The sequence below is a fragment of the Schistocerca piceifrons genome, chromosome 2 (assembly GCF_021461385.2).
Source record: "Schistocerca piceifrons isolate TAMUIC-IGC-003096 chromosome 2, iqSchPice1.1, whole genome shotgun sequence".
In the NCBI taxonomy this organism is placed as follows: Eukaryota; Metazoa; Arthropoda; class Insecta; order Orthoptera; family Acrididae; genus Schistocerca; species Schistocerca piceifrons.
In genome coordinates, this window is record NC_060139.1 from 855,555,930 (window position 1) to 855,576,606 (window position 20,677).

General features: G+C 38.8%; 1 protein-coding gene across 1 annotated transcript in view; it reads left to right on the top strand.

Annotated features, from left to right (window-relative positions):
• LOC124775935 (sphingomyelin phosphodiesterase-like) overlaps nt 1-20,677 on the top strand; it is a 160,436-nt gene that overhangs the window by 48,107 nt on the left and 91,652 nt on the right. The window contains exon 2 of the mRNA XM_047250780.1: nt 7,744-7,901. Coding sequence (XP_047106736.1) covers nt 7,744-7,901 — 158 coding nt within the window. The remainder of the gene's footprint in view (nt 1-7,743; nt 7,902-20,677) is intronic.

Below are 20,677 nucleotides of genomic sequence, written 5' to 3' on the forward strand. Positions count from 1 at the left end.
GTGAGGCAGGGTTGTAGCCTCTCCCCGATGTTATTCAATCTGTATATTGAGCAAGCAGTAAAGGAAACAAAAGAAAAATTCGGAGTAGGTATTAAAATCCATGGAGAAGAAATAAAAACTTTGAGGTTCGCCGATGACATTGTAATTCTGTCAGAGACAGCAAAGGACTTGGAAGAGCAGTTGAACGGAATGGATGGTGTCTTGAAGGGAGGATATAAGATGAACATCAACAAAAGCAAAACGAGGATAATGGAATGTAGTCAAATTAAGTCGGGTGATTCTGAGGAAATTAAATTAGGAAATGAGACACTTAAAGTAGTAAAGGAGTTTTGCTATTTGGGGAGCAAAGTAACTGATGATGGTCGAAGTAGAGAGGATATAAAATGTAGACTGGCAATGGCAAGGAAAGCGTTTCTGAAGAAGAGAAATTTGTTAACATCGAGTATTGATTTAAGTGTCAGGAAGTCATTTCTGAAAGTATTTGTATGGAGTGTAGCCATGTATGGAAGCGAAACATGTACGGTAAATAGTTTGGACAAGAAGGGAACAGAAGCTTTCGAAATGTGGTGCTACAGAAGAATGCTGAAGATTAGATGGGTAGATCACATAACTAATGAGGAGGTACTGAATAGGATTGGGGAGAAGAGGAGTTTGTGGCACAACTTGACCAGAAGAAGGGATCGGTTGGTAGGACATGTTCTGAGGCATCAAGGGATCACCAATTTAGTATTGGAGGGCAGCGTGGAGGGTAAAAATCGTAGGGGGAGACCAAGAGATGAATACACTAAGCAGATTCAGAAGGATGTAGGTTGCAGTAGGTACTGGGAGATGAAGAAGCTTGCACAGGATAGAGTAGCATGGAGAGCTGCATCAAACCAGTCTCAGGACTGAAGACCACAACAACAACAACAAATTGAAAAGGCAAAGGCAAAGTCTCCTTTAACTGTGCCAATGATTATTACAGCCCAGACGTGTAATATGTAAGCATGTACCATTACATAATCTTGTTGCATCAAGATTTAGTGTTAAGAGGACTGGAACACATGCCTTTAACCTCAGTTCATGAGAGTGGTTGTCAAACTGCGATCCAGATCAAGTACTAGCATGGGCCGCGGTTCTCAGCTGTATTTTATAATAACATGCTTCTAGCAAATCACAACCAAATCCAAAAACTTCAACTGATGTTAAGAGCTTCTTAAGACAGCAGTTTTCCTACTCAGTAACAAACAAAAGTATCGGTACTAATACAGACAGTAATAGTATAAGATGAGCCTAATTTTAATTGATATTTATGAATTTGCCACAAGTTAAGTGAAGTTGGCCACTTACATCAGGGGCAGAGGGGTAAATTGCATGGCCACTACAGGGTGAGAGATGTGGGATGGGAAATGTTTTAATGTTTGTCTTTCAGCACTGACAACTGAAGAGCATACATGACTTGTACTGATCCATTGCTATAAATTTTGACACGGAATTACAGTAACACAGATTCATCAGTGTGTGTTACAGAGACGGAGATGTTCAAATGTGATACATATTTCTAGCAATGAATATGAAATTAAATTAAAGCTGCTATAATACAACACAATGAGTAGAAGAAAGTGATATTCAAAACACTTAGTACACGTTTGTGATTGTGTCTCAAATTAAGTAGTGTATTTAAATGTAAGTGGAGTTACTGTTGTTAATCAATTGATCATCCACTCACACTGAAAACATCAAAAAACTTCATCAGGCAATTACAATACTGTACTTATGGGTTTCTCAGAGCGTCAGAAATCTGAAACAGAGAATAATACACACGAATTGTTCTGAATGGTGCTGACTTAACAATCAGTACTTTGGGGTCAATGACCAACATATCATGTCCTTACTATAGCTAATCTGTTGGTGGCTCATAATATACGCATTTATGTAGGTTAACAATTAATAATAAGATCGGTGCATACACAGCAAGGTGACTCCCCAAAATGTTTGTACTAGCTCTTGAACAAAACATGTTTGGTGACTGCTGCTCTATAGGGTATTAGGTGACTTGTTCAGTGGGCATAATATTATCAACAAACATTCTATATCTCTTACCACTTGTGTCCAATCCACATACTGTGCTGATTCTGTGTCAGTGTGATGTTGTACACACATACTTGTTTTTAAACTAAATTTTTCAACATGGTGCCAGAAGGATGCTGTCGAAGAAGAATTTTGCTATGCCACCGTTGATGAGATAAAAACAGAATCGCTAAAGGAGCTGAACACCATAATGAAAAATGAGTTCCAGAAGTGCTTCCAAGATGGGAAAAATCACTGGTACAAGTATATTATATCTGATGGGGATTACTTTGAAGGAGACATAGTTGATATTGAGGAATAAATAAAGATTTGTTAAGAAAAACAAAAATTTATGTTACTTTTTGATGACACTTTGTACATTCATCTCATACCAACAGCTAACATTTTATCAAAATCCAACCACAATCATTATTTTTATCGAAGTTACCAATAGCTGTCTCTTCATGAGAAAGGCCAATGGTACGTGAAGTACTCCATGTGCTATTTGGTTGCTATCGAGTATCTTATTAATGATAGCTTATAAAAAAAAAGTCAGTAAAATATACTCATAGTGGAAAGAATCATGAAAAAACACAATAAATTGCCAAACAACTGTTTTGTATTATAAAAAGAAAATAAATGCAAAATGAAAGTTAAAAAATATCTATTATATGCTACAAAATGAATGTCTGTTTCAAGGAACCAAGTTAGGCCCTAAAATAAAATGTGGGCTTTTTCTAAAATAGCGTTGAACTGATGAAGGAAGAAAACAAAAAATAATTTGTAGAATGGTGCAGCACAAATTTTAAAATATTTACATGTCCAATAATGTCAGCTGCACTCATGTGTCTACCTCTCTGGGTACACGTAGCTTGATAGTATGACAAACATAGCATCACTGCCGAGCACGGTGTGTGCAAAGGTGCAGAGGAAGTGGAGCTCATGTATGCATCATGCTATTGCAGTGCACTAGAACTCCAATCATCCACATGAGTAGGGGCTCGACGTGATCTTGATAATCAGATATCTGGATAATTGAATAAATTATGAAAATAGGTAATTTGTTTTTAGAAAAAGCTAAAGATGTGTACACATACTACTGTAATATTTATTTAATAACTGCAAAACAATATTGTTTAAATTGTGTACTGTATAGTGTCATTTCTTAAATATATTAGTAGGAGTCATTTGTTTTGCTGTCTTCAGTCACTTTTGTGCAGCCAAATCTCACATCCACTAGACAGTGGTCACACTCAAGCTGCCACTTCACCCATGTTAGAACAGTGCCTAGACATGCAAACACCTCACCAGCTGGTGGTCGCACACCTTGTTCAGTGGCAATGTCATCCTCCTGCCCATCAGTTTCTTGAATAATTTCATCAATCTGAGAATTTAGAATACAGGCTCCAAAGAATCACAAGCAAGCCACTTGCCTCTATTCTCAGCACTGCAATCAGGATGTCCAGGAATTTTTGAAAGGATCCTCAAGTGATATTTCGTCCTATGCTGGTTCTCTTTCTTCCTTTTCTTCTTTACATTTTTTTCTTTCTGTACCTCACCTTTGGTTGAAATACCTTTCAGTTTATACTAATCTCTTCTTAATATGGTTGCTTTCACCAAATTCCATGCTTCTGTCACCATATAAGAGCAGTCTTTCAAATTTAATTTTTGGTGATGAGCCAAAATGCCTTCTTCATTTCCATCTCCTACCAGAAACTTCATCAACAGTTGTCTACTGTAATGTCACTTTATAGTTTTGCTAACCAATTGGCCCATTGGCTGTAGCAGATTCATTACCTTTGGCAGCAAGAATGCTTTCTGTGGGATGGGCGGATGCATTGCCCAGAATTAACATCACCTCATCTTTCCCAATGGTCTTTTGACATTCTTTACTTCAGGTATAGAAAGGCTTTTGATTGATGCTTGTAAGAGATTGGAAGTTTTTTAAATTTTTTAAAAGCCCGTTGGGTTTTTCATTTTCCTCTCAACAGAACGGTATTTTGTTTGTGGTTTCCTGTAGAGTTAGCACAGTTCAGTAAAGTAACACAGCCTTTACTAATCTTCTGGTCAAGAGCAGTAGTTTCCCTTTTAGAAGCTAAATTTATTTTAGGCAAATCCTTCCAATAACAACTGTTTCATCAGTTTTTTGTATGAAAATTCAGAATCATAAAATTCTGTTCCAATTTTGAATTTTTCAGTAGAATTTTCTGCTGATTTTTGGGGCTGCTGATGGCTTTTCACCATTTAAATCCAATTTGTGAATACCATGTCTTGCCTTGAAATTCTGTAGCTAGCAATTGCCGACTTTAAATAAATACAAACTGTTGATTTTCTTGGCTAAAACTTTTGCTTTTTCACAAACAATTGGCCCTGAAAGATGGTTTCGCAGTGCTTATTGCTTCAAAAACCGCTTGAAAACGGCCTCTTCCACCCCTTTGTTTACTACTGTTTTCATTGCTTTTCTTGATGAACTCCCATCCTCATTCTCAAGGATAGAAATGAAGTATAAACTGGTGACTTGTGCCTGTATGTCTGAAATTGCTAATGTTCCCACTCTAAATTTCTCAGATAACTGCTTACCACTCATGCATTTGTCTGACTGTTCAGCATTTCCTTATAGAAGACAGATGTTGCACAGTAAATTAAAACACATTCACAAAACAAATCAAAAGACGCAGAATACGGAACATATAGTGACAAATCAGTGTATACATTAAGGTCACAACACCACTGTAGGTCACACTGAATGACAGGCACCGCAAGCAAAACAGCACACATATTGTGCATACAACAGTATGCATACTGTATTCATTGTTCACTGGAATATTTTGTCTTTTAATATATTCACTGTGGATTGATGATAAGGTAATAAAGAAATATACAGTGTTCTACATACTGTAAAAACTATTGAACAAAACCAAAAATTTTATTCATACAGTACAAATTCCTCTTTTCTCAAAGTGATCTAGATAGTTTGAGTTCTACTGTAGCTATATACATTATACAGTCTGTACAGTATACAAGAAATATAGTAACTTCTTAACATGGTTCACCTTCCCTGATATAAAAACATTCTCTACTTCATCCTAGGGGCCTATTATTATTATTATTATTATTATTATTATTATTATTATTATTATTATTTCTAAAGTTGTCTACATCTTCCTCAGGTTTCAGGCTATCCCCATATCATATTTCATCAAAATCGTTGCAGTGGTTTGTCATTAAAAGAAAGCAGACAGGTTTACTTTCACAATTAAAATATTAATGCAGGTAATATCATGCATTTACTCTTTAACATAAGGGACAATATTTTGTAATTGGTTTCAAGACAGCATCTGCAACAGATGACAACTGCCAGACCTGTTTGCTTGTAATTAGAGCAATTGTAAATATCTGGAACAGAGATTGCTTTACTCTTCTCACTCAGTGAAACCAAGCTTATGTGAACCTTAGTCACTTTGTCAGTTCCAGTGTTATACGTGGTCTTAGCAGGTAGTGGACCAAAAATTTTATTTCAGTTTTGTGATGGATCAAGTAGAATTTGACAAAGTACTGAAAGACCTAAATCAAAACATGGCCTCCTGCAGTGGACAACATTCACTCAGAATCATTGAGATCTTTGGGAAATGTGATACTGCAGTGCCTGTGTTATTCTATATGATGATGCAAAGCTCCTACTGACATGCATATGTATCCAAAGAAACAGACACTGCATTGACTACAGCATTGAAATATGTGAAATGTATTTACAGTTGTAAATATGGACTACCATTAGCTATATAATGGAATAACAACAATGAAAATTTGTGCTGGACTGGAACTCAAATCCAGATTTCCCATTTATCATGAGTAGTCGCCTTACCATCAGGCTATCCGAGCATGACTCACAGCCAGACCCAAACTTCCATTTGTCGCCAACAATGTGTCTACAACTTGTACTCATACATCCATTATGTATATTCCCATACAGCTGAGACAATTTACTTGAAAATCACTTGTCTGGTCTCAGAGGATAAATATGATATTCCAGTGCCTGCGTTATTCTAAATTGCAATGCAACGCTCCTTCAGACTTGCATGCGTGTCCGTAGGACCAGGCGCTGCCGCAACTACAACCATTAAGAAATATATGAAATGTATTCACATTTGTGAGTATGAACTACCATCAGCTGCATAATGGAATGGCAACACTGAAAATTTGTGCCAGACAGGGGCTTGAACACAGATTTCCCGCATATCACGAGCTGTAACAACATTTGGCTACCATAGCATGGCTCACAGCCAGGCCCAAACTTCCATATTTCATCAACCATGTGTCTACAACCTGTACCCGTACATGCATTATGTATATTTCCGTACAGTGGAGACATTTTGGAATAACACAGACACTGAAATATCATACTTATCCACCAGCACTGACTGGAAACTTTCAAGTTTTAAGCAAAGTGTCTCCCCTGTATGGGAATACACATAATGGATTCATGATTGCAGGTTGTAGACATATGGTTGATGAAGTTTGGGTCTGGCCATGATTCATGATCAGATAGCCAAATGGTAAGGCAACATCTCGCAATAAGTGGTAAATTCAGGTTCGAGTCCCAGTGCGGCACAAATTTTCATTTTCATTATTCCATTATACAGCTGATGCTAGTCCACATTTGCAACTGCAAATACATTTCATGTATCTTTAGGAAAAACAGTTATGACAAAAAATCTTTGGGTGGGTTTAGTGACATCTCTGAACAGTCAAAGGGACTGTGTCTGTGATACAACATCCACAGTCAACATTTATCTTCAGGACTTCTGGGAACCAGGGTGATGCAAAACTTTTTTTGATGTGTGTACATTCTTATAAAGCCACTGCTAGATTTTTATGTGTGCACTCTTCTAGCCAAGTTCAACAAGGTTTCCCTAAAAGCCAAACCTTTGTATTAATGATATTTCATTAACAACCTTATTTTTCTAGCAAAAATCTTCATTTTACTATATAAAATTGTTAGCGCTGTAAGATAGAAACATTCTGTTCTAAAATTTGAATAATTATGTAACAACATTTTTTGGCAGTGATATTTCCTGAATTTCAAAATTTAGTAAAAGTGCAGGACATTTTTGAAATAGTAGAGAATCAGGGCTTTCAAATGTGATGTGTCAATCATAAATAGTTATTTCCAAAGTCAATATTTCAAATGAGGGCTGGTTTTCTTAAACTTAAATTTTGAATAATTCCATGAATGTAATGTTTTTGGACAAAATACTTATACATTCTCATCAGTTAAGTCACAGTTTCACACAGTTTCATCCTGAACAGTAACAGCTATAAAAATGAAGCTTATAACAATATTTGTTGGCATCACATACATGGTTGTACCTATCAAATGCAAAAATATTTGCTTATTTCAGAGCAAAAATGAAACACTGTAATTCAGTCCTTGTATGCAAATTTATATATTGCTATTTGTAAATGTTTTGATAGCATTATGGTATCATCAGAAAATATGATTTTATTGTGATCAACATAATCCAAATAATCACATCACAATGAGCATCAGTATTAGCGTGATAGTTCACATAAAGAAATTTTTCATATTACAAGAACATCAATATCTGTCACTACATCAAAAAAATACTCTATATAAACCCTCCCATTTTGCTCTTGATTATTGTTTTAACACTGTAAAACTCTTTTTTGCAGAAGCATGGAAGCACAAGGCTTTAACAGAGATGTTTATGAGTGGACTGGAGACATTTCATTCATCAAGAGTGAAGACACCTCATTTTCAAGAGGCATTGCATCATCTCACCCTGACAAATCATATTGAGTCAGAATATCTTACAGATCTGAGCCCAAAGGTATGTCCTCAAAGATATACATACAAAACATAAATTGTCTTTTACATCATGTAATATATGCAGTATTAATTTGGCTCACCTACATTTTCTGGACAAAAAGGTTTTCTGTAGCAAATACAACATTGTATTTTTGATATCACCTATAACAAAAGAGACTAGGAATTTTTCTACATGTCATAATAATTCAGTGTTGGAGCAAAATTTTCTTTTTGTCTTCTGTTCTTTTATTTTAATGAGACATCAACAGTGATGCCACTGGATACTGCGCATTTACTTCCTTGAACAATGACAAAAAAGATTTTGCCCTCTTCATGTTTAAAGGACTTTCATGAAATGACTTAGGATCACCACATACATCATAATGTAATAAACATAGCCCTTCCTGGAACTGAGACTTGTATTCCCTAAAATGGCTAAAGCATTGAAGCAATGCGACAACTTCAACCAGTCAGCATTGCATGCAATTATATTTGCATTTTGACTGCCAGCTGGCAAATTACTGGTGTCAGTTAATTTAGAAATTCTACCTTAATATAGATTTAATATAAAACAGGTTTCATTAGGACATATTAACTACCATATTACATGTGACATAAGCCTAGAATGAAAGTCTGTGAATAAATTTTGATCATGATATTTCACTTTTCTTATTAACAGACAACATTTATTTTGTGTGATGAAAAGGGCTGTGTCTTTAATTTCAGTGTTTCCATGGATATTTGCATCCCTACATTTGTGGTACTGCCTTGTCCCTCCAACAAATCCATTTCTCCCAATGGTACTTTCTCCCTAGGATAACACTGAGTTGCAGTGTTCAAGGTAACAGAGGGAAGCATCAGTGACACGGAAAGTTTGAGTCACTACTGGAGGCATGTTCAGTTGGCCTAACTGATTAAGCTGACTGCTAGCAATAAGGAGGAAACCTTGTTTTGAATCCTTGTCTGGCATCAATTTACATTCATCATCTTAGCTTTAAAATTACTATAGTCCCCAAAAGAAAAATTTGAGCCATTCAGTACTAAAGCTTGTATTGTAACTGATGTTATTTCAGTTTGAATCTCAGGTTAGCTACCCACAATGCTCCTAATTACTAAGCCACTATTTGATACTGTGCATGAAGTCTGACAAAATATGGCAGAATTTGGGCATAGTGGCATTTTATAATATGATTCCCTCAATAGATAAATACACTATAGACAAATCTCAACATGACTAAAAGTTTGAAACTCTCACGAAGGTAACAAGACATAGGTTAGAAACAAGAATAGGATGCACATAGAGATACTCAAGAAAAGTTATTAATACAGCTTCAACACTGACTTACTTTAACATCGAGTATAGATTTAAGTGTCAGGAAGTCGTTTCTGAAAGTATTTGTATGGAGTGTAGCCATGTATGGAAGTGAAACATGGACGATAACTAGTTTGGACAAGAAGAGAATAGAAGCTTTCGAAATGTGGTGCTATAGAAGAATGCTGAAGATAAGGTGGGTAGATCATGTAACTAATGAGGAGGTATTGAATAGGATTGGGGAGAAGAGAAGTTTGTGGCACAACTTGACTAGAAGAAGGGATCAGTTGGTAGGGCATGTTTTGAGGCATCAAGGGATCACAAATTTAGCATTGGAGGGCAGCATGGAGGGTAAAAATCGTAGAGGGAGACCAAGAGATGAATACACTAAGCAGATTCAGAAGGATGTAGGTTGCAGTAGGTACTGGGAGATGAAGAAGCTTGCACAGGATAGAGTAGCATGGAGAGCTGCATCAAACCAGTCTCAGGACTGAAGTCCACAACAATAACAACAACATACTTAAGTGATTAACATTGCAAGCACAAGACAAAGCATTGAAAATTAGAAATGCTGGTACAGTAATGACCAGAGTAGCCACCAGAATGTTGAATGCAAGCATTAAAACATGCATACATTGTGTTGTACATGTGTCGGATGTCAGTTTGGTGGATAGAGTTCCAAGCGTGTTGGACTTGATCGGTCAATACAAGGACAGTTTCTGCTGTTTGTGGATGATGCTGGAGTTGTCATCTTGTAGTGTCCCATATGATTGAAGACAGACCTGGTGATTGAGCAGGCCAAAGCAACATGTTCACACTCTGTAGAACATATTGGGTTACTACAGCAGTATGAGGGTGAGCATTATCCTGTTGAAAAACACCTCTTGGAATGCTATTCATGAATGACTGCACAGCAGGTCAAATCACCAGACTGATGTACAAATTTGCAGTGAGGGTGTATGGAGTACCACGAGATTGCTCCTGCAGTCATATAAAATCATGCCACATACCATAACTCTAGGTGTAGGTCCAGTGCGTCTAGCAAATAGGCAGGCTGGTCGCAGGCCCTCAACTGACCTCCTTCTAACTAACATATGGCCATCACTGGCACCGAGGCAGAACCAGCCTTCATCAGAAAACACAAAGCACTGCCAACCTGTCCTCCAACACGCTTTTATTTGACACCACTGAAGTCACAAATGGCAGTGGTTTGGGGTCAGTGGAATGCATGCTACAGGTTGTCTGGCTTGGAGCTGTCCTTGAAATAACCCATGTGTAACAGTTTGTTGTGTCACTGTGGCACCAATTGCTGCCCAAATTGCTGCTACAGATGCATTATGATGAGCCAGAGCCATATGCTGAACACAATGGCCTTCCCTCTTGATAGTGCCACGTGGCCATCAGGAGCCATTTCTTCACGCAGCCATACATTCTCGTGACCACCACTGTCAGCAGTCATGTACAATGACTACATTCCTCCCACATCTTTCTGCAGTATTGGAAAAGGAACATCAAGCTTCTCTTAGCCATATTACATGACCTTCTTCAAACACAGTGAGGTGCTGATAATGGTGTCTTTGTTACCTTGACGGCATTCTTGACTAACATCACTTCATCATGTCTAATCTCAAAGGTAACTAAATCTCATGACCATTACAGAGTGTATTTAAAGCAAACCTGAACTACATTCTCATAGTGGCATTACTAGCACCACTCTTATGTGACTGAATGCAAAATTTGAATAGACATCATATTTTAGATGCAGGAACACATATACCACCTTCTCTTTATGCCACACAACTCCTTCTCGGTGTTGTGATCTTTTTTTTCTGTCAGTGTATATTGTGTAGGTTAAGTGGGTGGCAGAATACCACTAGGCAGGGGTAGGATATACTCCTCATCTCAGTGCACGAAGAGAGGTAGTCAAACCACTGGTGGAGAATGTGATACAGTTGTTCCAGTCCTGGGTGAGAGTGAGTCGTGAGAGGGATGCTCCCTTGTGGCTGGACTGAAGGTATGTGGGTTGTTGTATTTAAAGCAAACCTGAACTACATTCTCATAGTGGCATTACTAGCACCACTCTTATGTGACTGAATGCAAAATTTGAATAGACATCATATTTTAGATGCAGGAACACATACACCAACTTCTCTTTATGCCACACAACTCCTTCTCGGTGTTGTGATCTTTTTTTTCTGTCAGTGTATATTGTGTAGGTTAAGTGGGAGGCAAATACCACTAGGCAGGGGTAGGATACTCCTCATCTCAGTGCATGAAGAGAGGTAGTCAAAACACTGGTGGAGAATGTGATACAGTTGTTCCAGTCCTGGGTGGGAGTGAGTCGTGAGAGGGATTCTCCCTTGTGGCTGGACTGAAGGTATGTGGGTTGTGGTAGGTTACTGGAGATACAAGGCATGGGAGAACTGTTTTTGAACAAGACTGGGTGGATAATTTCAGTTTATAAAGGCCTCAGTCAGAACCTTAATATATTTGGGGAGGGACTGCTCATCTCTACAGGTGAGATGACCACAGTTCGCTAAGCTATGTAGAAGGGACTCAAAGGGGTGGAAGCTGTTGAAGTGGAGGTATAATTTGTGCTTGGTAGGTTTGAGGTGGATGGAGCTATGGAGGTAGCCACCCTTGATGTGAGCTTGAAATGTGGCTTGTTGGGTTGAGGAGGACAAGTGAACTTAATGAGTGAGATGGTGTTGAGATTCTGGAGGAATGTGGTTAGGATGTCCTCACCCTTGGTCCAGATCACAATGGCATCATCATGCAATCTGAACCAGGTGAGGGGCTTTGGATTCTGGATGATTAGGAAGGATTCCTCAAAATGGCTCAAAAATGAGTTGACGTATGTTGGTGCCATGTGGTGTCCATTGGTGTACCAAGGACTTGTTTCTAGGAGGAGTAATTTTGAATGAGGATATGACTGGCCATGGTGACCAGGAAGGATTTTGTAGATTTAGAATCAGTCAGTCATTGGGAAAGGTAGTGCTCAACAGCAGCAAGGCATGGGTATTGTGGAGGTTGGTGCAGAGAAGGTGGCATCAATGGTGCTGAGCTCTTTGCTGGATGATAAAGGAACAGGAACTGCAGTGTGTTGGTGCAGGAAACAGTTGGTGTCTTTTATATACAAGGGTTAGTTACATATAACACGCTGGAGGTGTAGGTTCAGAATATCAGAGATGGGAGCACAGTAACTGGCCACAATGGGTCATCCAGGGTGATTGGGTTTATGGACTTCAGAGAGCATGTACAAGGTAGAAGTAAAGGAACGGTATGGATTCGGAGAGAGATAGAACTCAAGGGCAAGGTTCTGGGATGGTCCTAAGAACTAAAGGAAACAGGAGATCCTGTTGTATTTCTGGAATGGAGTCAATGTTTCAGGATTTGTAGATGGATTAATCTGCCAGCTGATGGAGTTCTTCCACCAGGCATTCCCTGCATTTCAAAACTGCAGTGGTAGCTCTCTTGTCTGGAGAAGGGATTATAAGATCAGGATCAGTTTTTAAATAGTAGACTGCAGTTCGTTCTGTGGATGTAAGGTTGTTTCTATGTTGAGGGACTTGGAGAATGATTGTGAGGCAAGGTTTGATGTTAGTAAATTCTGGAAAATTAACACAGGATGATTTTGGAGCAGTAAGGCCAAGTAAAATTGGATAGAGGAGTGAACTGAGTCAGATACAGTTCAATGTTAGATTTGCGTTGAGTCTGATTCATAGGGTTGGTGGTGAAAAAATATTTCCACTGCAGGGACTGGGAGAAGGAGAAAGATCATTAAAAAAAAGTCCAGTATGGTTGAATTTGGGAGCAGGGCAGAAGATAAGGCCTTTGGAAAGAACTGTATTTCTGTGGTACTGAGGCTTTTGGAGGGAAAGTTTATGACTGCATTTCAAGCCTGTTTGGTTTCTGGATTCTGTATGGTGGAGGGTGGGAGTTTCTGAGGATGAGGTAAATGTAGTAGGTCTGCAAGACAGGGTTTGTAGGGTATGAGGGGATGCAGGAGAGGTTTGGAGGCTCTTGTAGGGTTGGTGTATAGGGATAGTCCGAGGCAGGAGTGGGAGGTGAACAGATTGGAGAGTTTTTTGAGCTGGCATTGTGCATGCAGCTCTAGTTCCTGGAGGGAAAAATTTCAGCTTGGGAGTTGAATTGCAGCTGTTCGGGATGGCACAGCAGGGGAATTTTACAAATGGGGAGGAGGTATTTCAAGGAGGTTTGGGCCTGATTTATATGGTTTTGCAGGGCTCTGGCCAGTCAGAATTTGAACAAATAAAGGTCATTGTGGCAGTAGAGGTTGCAGCTGGAGTTAAATAATTTGATAGTCAGCCTATTTGTGGGAGATGCATGAGCTAGGCAGCAAGACAATGACAGTATGTGGGACTGGGTTCTGGGTAAGGATAGGGAAACCTTCCTTTATTGGTACAGATGAACAGAGCATGGATCAACAGTGAAGAATAAAATATATGAAAGAATGGAACAGATTGAAGTATCGGGAAAAATGTGAAACTGAGGCAGTGGGATCAATTTCTTTATTCCAGCATCTGCATGCTGACCTCATGTAATCCATTTACATCTGTTACCCTTCTCTTCACACATATCTGCCCAGCAAATGGCATCCCACTACTGCTGTATTTTTATTTATTTTATTTCTTTGATGTCAGTGTGTTTCCACAACAATATCAGTTTGTTTTTGTCTTTCACTACTGGCCATACTCTCTCGGGTTTCACCTTTTTCCCCCATACATCATCCATTACATTCTTTTTGTGTTTACCTGTTCACCTCCTACTCCCACTTTGGACTACCACTATCCACCATCTCTACAAGAGCCTCCAAACCTCCCTCAGATCCTCTCATAGCCGTCAAACCCTGCCTTGAAGACCTACTACATTTACCTCATCCTAAGAAACTTCTTTCCACCACCAACAGAATCCAAACCTCAAACAGGCCCAGAATACAGTCATGAACCTGTCCTCCAAATGCCTAAATCTGACAGAAGTATCAGGTCTTTGCAAAGTCCTTATCTTTTTCCCCACCCCCCAAGTTCAATCATGTTGGACTTTTAACCAACCCTACCAATCAGACTCAACCCAAAAGTAATGCTTACTCAGTTCACTGCTCCACCTAACTGTGATCCACACCCACTACACCCAAATCACCCCCCACTAACATTTCTGAACATCAAACCTTGCTTCGCATCATCCCCCAAATCCCTCAAAATGGAAACAACCTTACATCCAAAGAAAGAACAGCAGTCCAACATCTAAAATCTGATCCTGGCCTTATAATCACACCTATGGATGAGAGCTCCATCGCTGTGATTATGAAATGCAGGAATTGTCTGGTGGAGGGTCTCCACCAGCTGTCAGATTTCTCCACCTACACACCCTGACACAGTTCCCCATTCCATAAATCCAGCAGGATCTCTAGTTCCTCCTCAAATTCTTAAGCCCATCCCACAACTCCCCTGAGTCTCTCTCTCTCTCCTCACGCCTACCACTCTCCACAATCTCACTTTCTACATGCTTCCTAAAGTCCATAAACTCAAACACCCAGGATGCACCATTGTGGCCAGTTACTGTGCTTCCACTGAAAGGCCCTCTGCTCTCATAGTCCCACATCTTCAGAATATTATCCATAACCTACTCTCCCATATAAAATACGTCAACCATTTCCTGCTCCAACTCTCCACAGTTCCTGTTCCTTTATCACCCGACAGCATGTTCATCATCATATAACAAGTTGAAAGAGAGAGAGATGGGGGGGAGGGGGGGGGGGAGAGTGATATATATGTACTTATGATAAACCCCTTCCCTCTGTGAGATTTGCCTGCTTTATTTCTTCGTTGACAGTCCTCAGATTCCACGTACTGCACTGTTAATATGGCCATTTCACTATTGGCTAACTTTTGATAAGCCTCATTAATAGTTTGCACACATATGTCAGCATACTGCTACAATAGTTTACCATTGAACGTATATGAGCAGTAAAAACATAATCACACAGTTCACAGACTTTCAAATAAACTGAACAGTCACTGTCATTGTTTTAACACATGGAAATGGAATATTTGTGTTACACTTATTTCACGGTTGCATTGTTATTGACCTAACCAATACAGGTTCCTCATCTGAAAATCAGCCATGGACTGTCTGTCTCAGGACCAAAATTCAGGCCTTTATATACCATCACAATAATAGGCACTGAAACTACACATTGTTTGATGTTTAAGTTGAAAAAATTACAATTAAAACATAGCTCATCAAATTAACTGAATACGTAGAAATATTTCTTCTTTTCAACAGTTTCTTCTACTACAAGGGTTAAGCTGCATTGTTTGTTTAAATGATGAAATTAACAGATATAGTTATATAAATAATACTTTTGACAAACCTGGTAATTACTTTGGAATTAATGAAGGGCTGGCTTTGCTAATATATTTTTGAATAGAGCCAAATAGATACTTTAAGAATACTAGTACTACTTCTTCCAAATGTTTATAATTAGCACACTATTTATATTTGTTTATAAGTCAACAATAGAATCTAAGTCACAAAACTATTACTGATTTCATCCTATAACAAAAGATATTAACTAGTAATAGCCAAAATAAATTAGGAAATTGAGTAAATGCACAAAACTAAGCACAACATTAGTTCTGGTGCTATATTCTTTAAAACTGAGGGCCAACCTTTCTCTTTTATGAAAATGCAGGTTAATGGTAACTATTCAAAAATGAAAAAAATAATTGAAGTAGGCAGATGGCAAAACAAAAGAGGAAGTAAAAAGATCCCAGCTTGCTTTATCACACCTTGACAATTACTTTCCTCCACACCTTCTCTGTGGTACCACAGATGACATTTCACTAACCTCTTTTGTATTAAGAATGCAGTACAAGTGAGGTGACTGTTTGCTTCCACCACCTCAAGTGGAATGCGTAAGTTCTAATTAATGTTCACCAACCTGCAGGTTCTATAGTTGTTATCCCATGTGCAGAGAACAGCACATAGGTCATGAATCTGTTATCTTGAGGCTGTAATAAACTCTTAGTGAGGAACTGATATGATATAAATAATTAAATTTCCAATTAGTTTGTTTATATGGGATGCAACTCGTTTATTATTACCAAAACATGAGAAATTGCACAATTACAATCCTCTTTAGAGTAGAAATAATTTCCATTCTTCAACAAAATAATGAACTGCATATTTCTGTAATTACTATCACATTGCTCTCAACTACATGTCCAAATAACAAAAAATTGCTAATAAATTCTGGACTGACACTGACTATGGCAGACAATGTCTGTCCTCCGAGGCTGCTGAACATTTAAAAACTAAGACTTGCTACTTAAGTCTTGACTGATACTGACCATGGCAGACAACATGGCTGTCCTCTGACACTGCCGAACCAGCTCTGATCTTACAGCTGAACAACTTTGCATGCCATCCAAGTTAGGCATGATCCAAAGATCTGTCTGCATTTTCATTTAGCAGTTGCTTATTCTTCTGCTGGTTGTCAATACTTGTGAAATAATGGAATGATAGCACACTATTGAGAGATCCTTTAATATGAAATACAAGTAAATATGCCGTTTAGTTTTTCTAATATTAATAACAGAACATTATTATTTTGCTGCACAACTTCTGAATGCAGCCAATCACAGAGAAGGACCACAATTTAGGCAGTCTTTCTCATGATAACCATACCAAACAAACCATCTGTCATTGGTACCTCACACCACACTACATCATCTTCCCACTGCTGCCTTCTCAACTGCTCTAAGAAGAGCTTATTTTGCCTGAATATGACAGCTGTGAAGCCAGAAATATTACAACTATTGATGCCACTTTCCTCTTGACTAACATCCTCAATGCCCACGTCATTGTGCCTATTGAATACTACCTGTCCCAATGCCTGACTGACTTGTAGCCCACAACCTCCTTCCTGGTCAACTTGACCAACTATATCCACAACCACAATTACTTCTCCTTTGAAGGCACCACCTACACAGAAATCTGTGGTACACCAGGCAATCCTTATTAATCACCCAGAACCCCAAATCCCTCATCTGATTCAGATTCACTGATGACATCGTCATAATCTGGACAGAGGGTGAGGATACTCGGCCACATGCCTCCAGAACATCAACACCTTCTCCCCCAGTCAATTTTCCTGCCCTTCTCAACCCAACAAGCCATCTTCCTCAATGTTGGACTCAACCTCAAAGATGGCTTCATCAGTTCCTCCAACCATATCAAACCTACCAACCACCAACAATACCTCCACTTCAACAGCAGCCACTCATTCCATACCGAGTCCCTTCTATACAGTCTAGCCACTCATGGTCATCACATCTGTAGTGATGAGCAGACCCTCTCCAAATATGCCACAGGTCTCACTGAGGCCTTCATGGATCAGAATTACCCTCCCAACCTTGCTCAGAAACAGATCTCTCTTGCCTAGTCTCTCCAGTCCCCTAGTCCCCTACCATTTTCCACATACTCACCATCTGACCACAAAGGAGCACTCCTCTCAAGACTCAGCCACCAAGGTCTGGAGCAGCTGAATCACATTCTCCATCAGTGTTTTGACTGCCTCTCACCATGCATAGAAATGAGGATTACTCTATCCACTATTCTCCTCACCCCTCCCACAGTGGTATTGTGCTACCCACTGAACCTATGCAATATACATATCAATCCCTACCCCACCTCTGCTCCCAACCCTTTGCCTCATGGCTCATTCCCTACCATATACCTAAATGCAAGACATGTCCCATACATCCTCTTGGGACCAACTATTCCATTCTTGTAACGAGCATCTCCCATCCCATCAGAGGCAGGGCTACACTTGAAAGCAGCCATGTGAGCTGCAAACTAAGCTCCAACCACTGTGTTGCTTTCTACGTGGGTGATGCAACTAACAAGCTGGCTACCTGCTTGAAAGGACATTGTCAAACTATTGCTAAGTGACTGGTGGACCACCAAGTTGCTGAACATTCTGCCCTACACAATGTGCTTCCCTTCAGTGACTGCTTCACGGCCTGCATCCTTCCTAGCAACACCAGCTTTGCTGAACTGCGCAAGTGGGACTCTCCTTACAACATATCCTTCCTTACTATAATTCACCTGTTCTCAACCTTTGCTAGTCCCACTCCTCTACAACCGATCTATTCCCTACTCTGCTCCCGCTCCAGCACTATAAAAACATCCTATTCTGGCGACACACCCACTAGTCCTCCGTCTTCTCTACTTCTATCCTCTCACATCTCCCTTTTCTATTCCCACCCCACCCAGCATGGTGTCACAACTTTGCAACTAGCACAACTAGCAGCCTCTGGTGGCTTGTGAATATACATTTGGGGTGTTCACAAATTTTTAGACTCAGATCAACCTGAATGTGTGAAATAGCATCTGTTGTATAACAATCATGATTATGAACAAATTTATGCAACTACAGCCACTGCAAAGAATAGTAATAATAACAATAATATGCATAACTTGTCTGACAAAAGAAAGACTCACTTTTGTGAAATGTTGTTTTGCAGATAATTATGTAGAGGTTAGAGCAAGAATGAAATAATGGAAATAATATATAAACTTCCACTACTCTCTGCCTTGTCAACCAAATATTAATATTACTAAAGTTTTATCACTCACCAAGTCTCCATTTCTGAAGCAGGAAAAAAGCATAATCTCTTCTTACGAAATATCCTATCCTTCTGCAGTCCACATAAAAAGTTACTATTGATACACCTTATGCTGCCCTGTAGGTACACATTAAATAGATAAAAATATACAGCAACATGACTGACATTCCTTATTTATAAAGAAAATCTATGCGTCTGTTTTTCAATCATGCAAATGTCTCAGTCACTTCATGATTGAAGTCTGTAGTATGATTAACAAACTTTTTCTCAATTGTGAGCATTGCCAATGCTGAAAACTTGTTCTCTGTTATTGTGTTTCAAAGAAAGGCTTTTATGCTTATCAGTGTTGAGAAACAAGATTCAGGGTCAACTGTTGTAAGAGCAGTTGTTATAATTATTCTAATTAGTTCACATAAGTGCAGAAATGTGTCTAGATCCAAGCTGCAGCATTTCAACGGCACCACCCGTGCATTGAAAGTCTTTTCTGCTGTAGAGTATTTCTAGATCTGTTCTCAGTTGTGCCTTCAATAACCATGGGTATGCTTCAGCAGTAATGTCAAGTTCTCTCTCAGGAAAATCTGTCAAAAATAGAGAAAATGAGTTCACACCCAACAATTTTGATGCCACAAGGTGATTCATGAATAAATATCTTTCATTCACACAGCTTATTATGGTGTCACAGACTTCTTTCCATCTGCTACTTTATTTTCTGATTTTCTTTTCTTCTGAATTTGTTCTTCACAAGCTGAGAAAATTTCTTCAATGGCAATATTTCTTATTCCTGTAATTACACCTTCAAACTCCAATAAAATATTGTTTAACAGTTATTGCTTCAAGATGCCAATGTTGTAGCTTCCTGGAGAGTATGTCTGTGTGTGGCATGATCCTATGAAAAATTGTAGCCAAAATAAGAACTCAGGATCTTTCAAATTGGAGAGGAGGCCGTAACTTTCTCATCTGGTTTTGTTATCTGCATGACCAGAGAGGGTAATTTCTTTTAAACACTCAATCAGGCTTTCCTTATTCTCTTTAACTGTGGATTTACTGTCCAAAAGTTAAACACCCACCTTGTAGCTGCTAACCATAGTAGTCTAGTCTGTACAACTCTGTCCAGCACACCTGTTCTGTGTGACGAAATAATGCACACTTAAAATTCCTTGCATTATTATTTCTCTGCATACACTTGGCATACAATTCTGAAGTTCATTTTGAAGTGTTCTGGATGTACCTTTAAACACAGTTGCAGTTTCTAAGTGTTCTTTCATTGAGCCATCAATAGCACTTACTTAATTTATAAGCCCACAAAACACTCCTGAGTTTTCTGATTCTTCCCTTTCATCATGACTACATAACGCTAACTCAAACGACCCACAAAATTTTATGCAGTCTATTAACCTGGAGAGGATATGTCTATTCCTGTTCACTTGCTCATTGTGTTTCCTGACAGACTCTCTGTATATGCTGTCAAGCTGAGTACTGATGTTCACTTTACCGAGCACTGAGAGTTCAATGTCTGCATTTTTGTGTATGTTTTTGTGCTTTTCTAATTTTTTCAGACAAATGTACAAGATCTCTACATCTGTATTAGTTCACAAATTAATTTCCGGACTGAAAATCAGACATGGGAATCAATACAGTGCCTATCTTACATTGCACCCACAGGACCATTTATGCTTATTGCACACTTCTTTGTTAAATGTTCACTTGTAGTCACACTTTTTTTATTTGGTGAGATATTCAGTCAACAAATATAGTCCACAGATCCTTAGTTCCTTTGTGGCTAAGTCATCCTGGTAATTTAGTTTTTTGTCAGATCCTAAAATTGATTCAGCA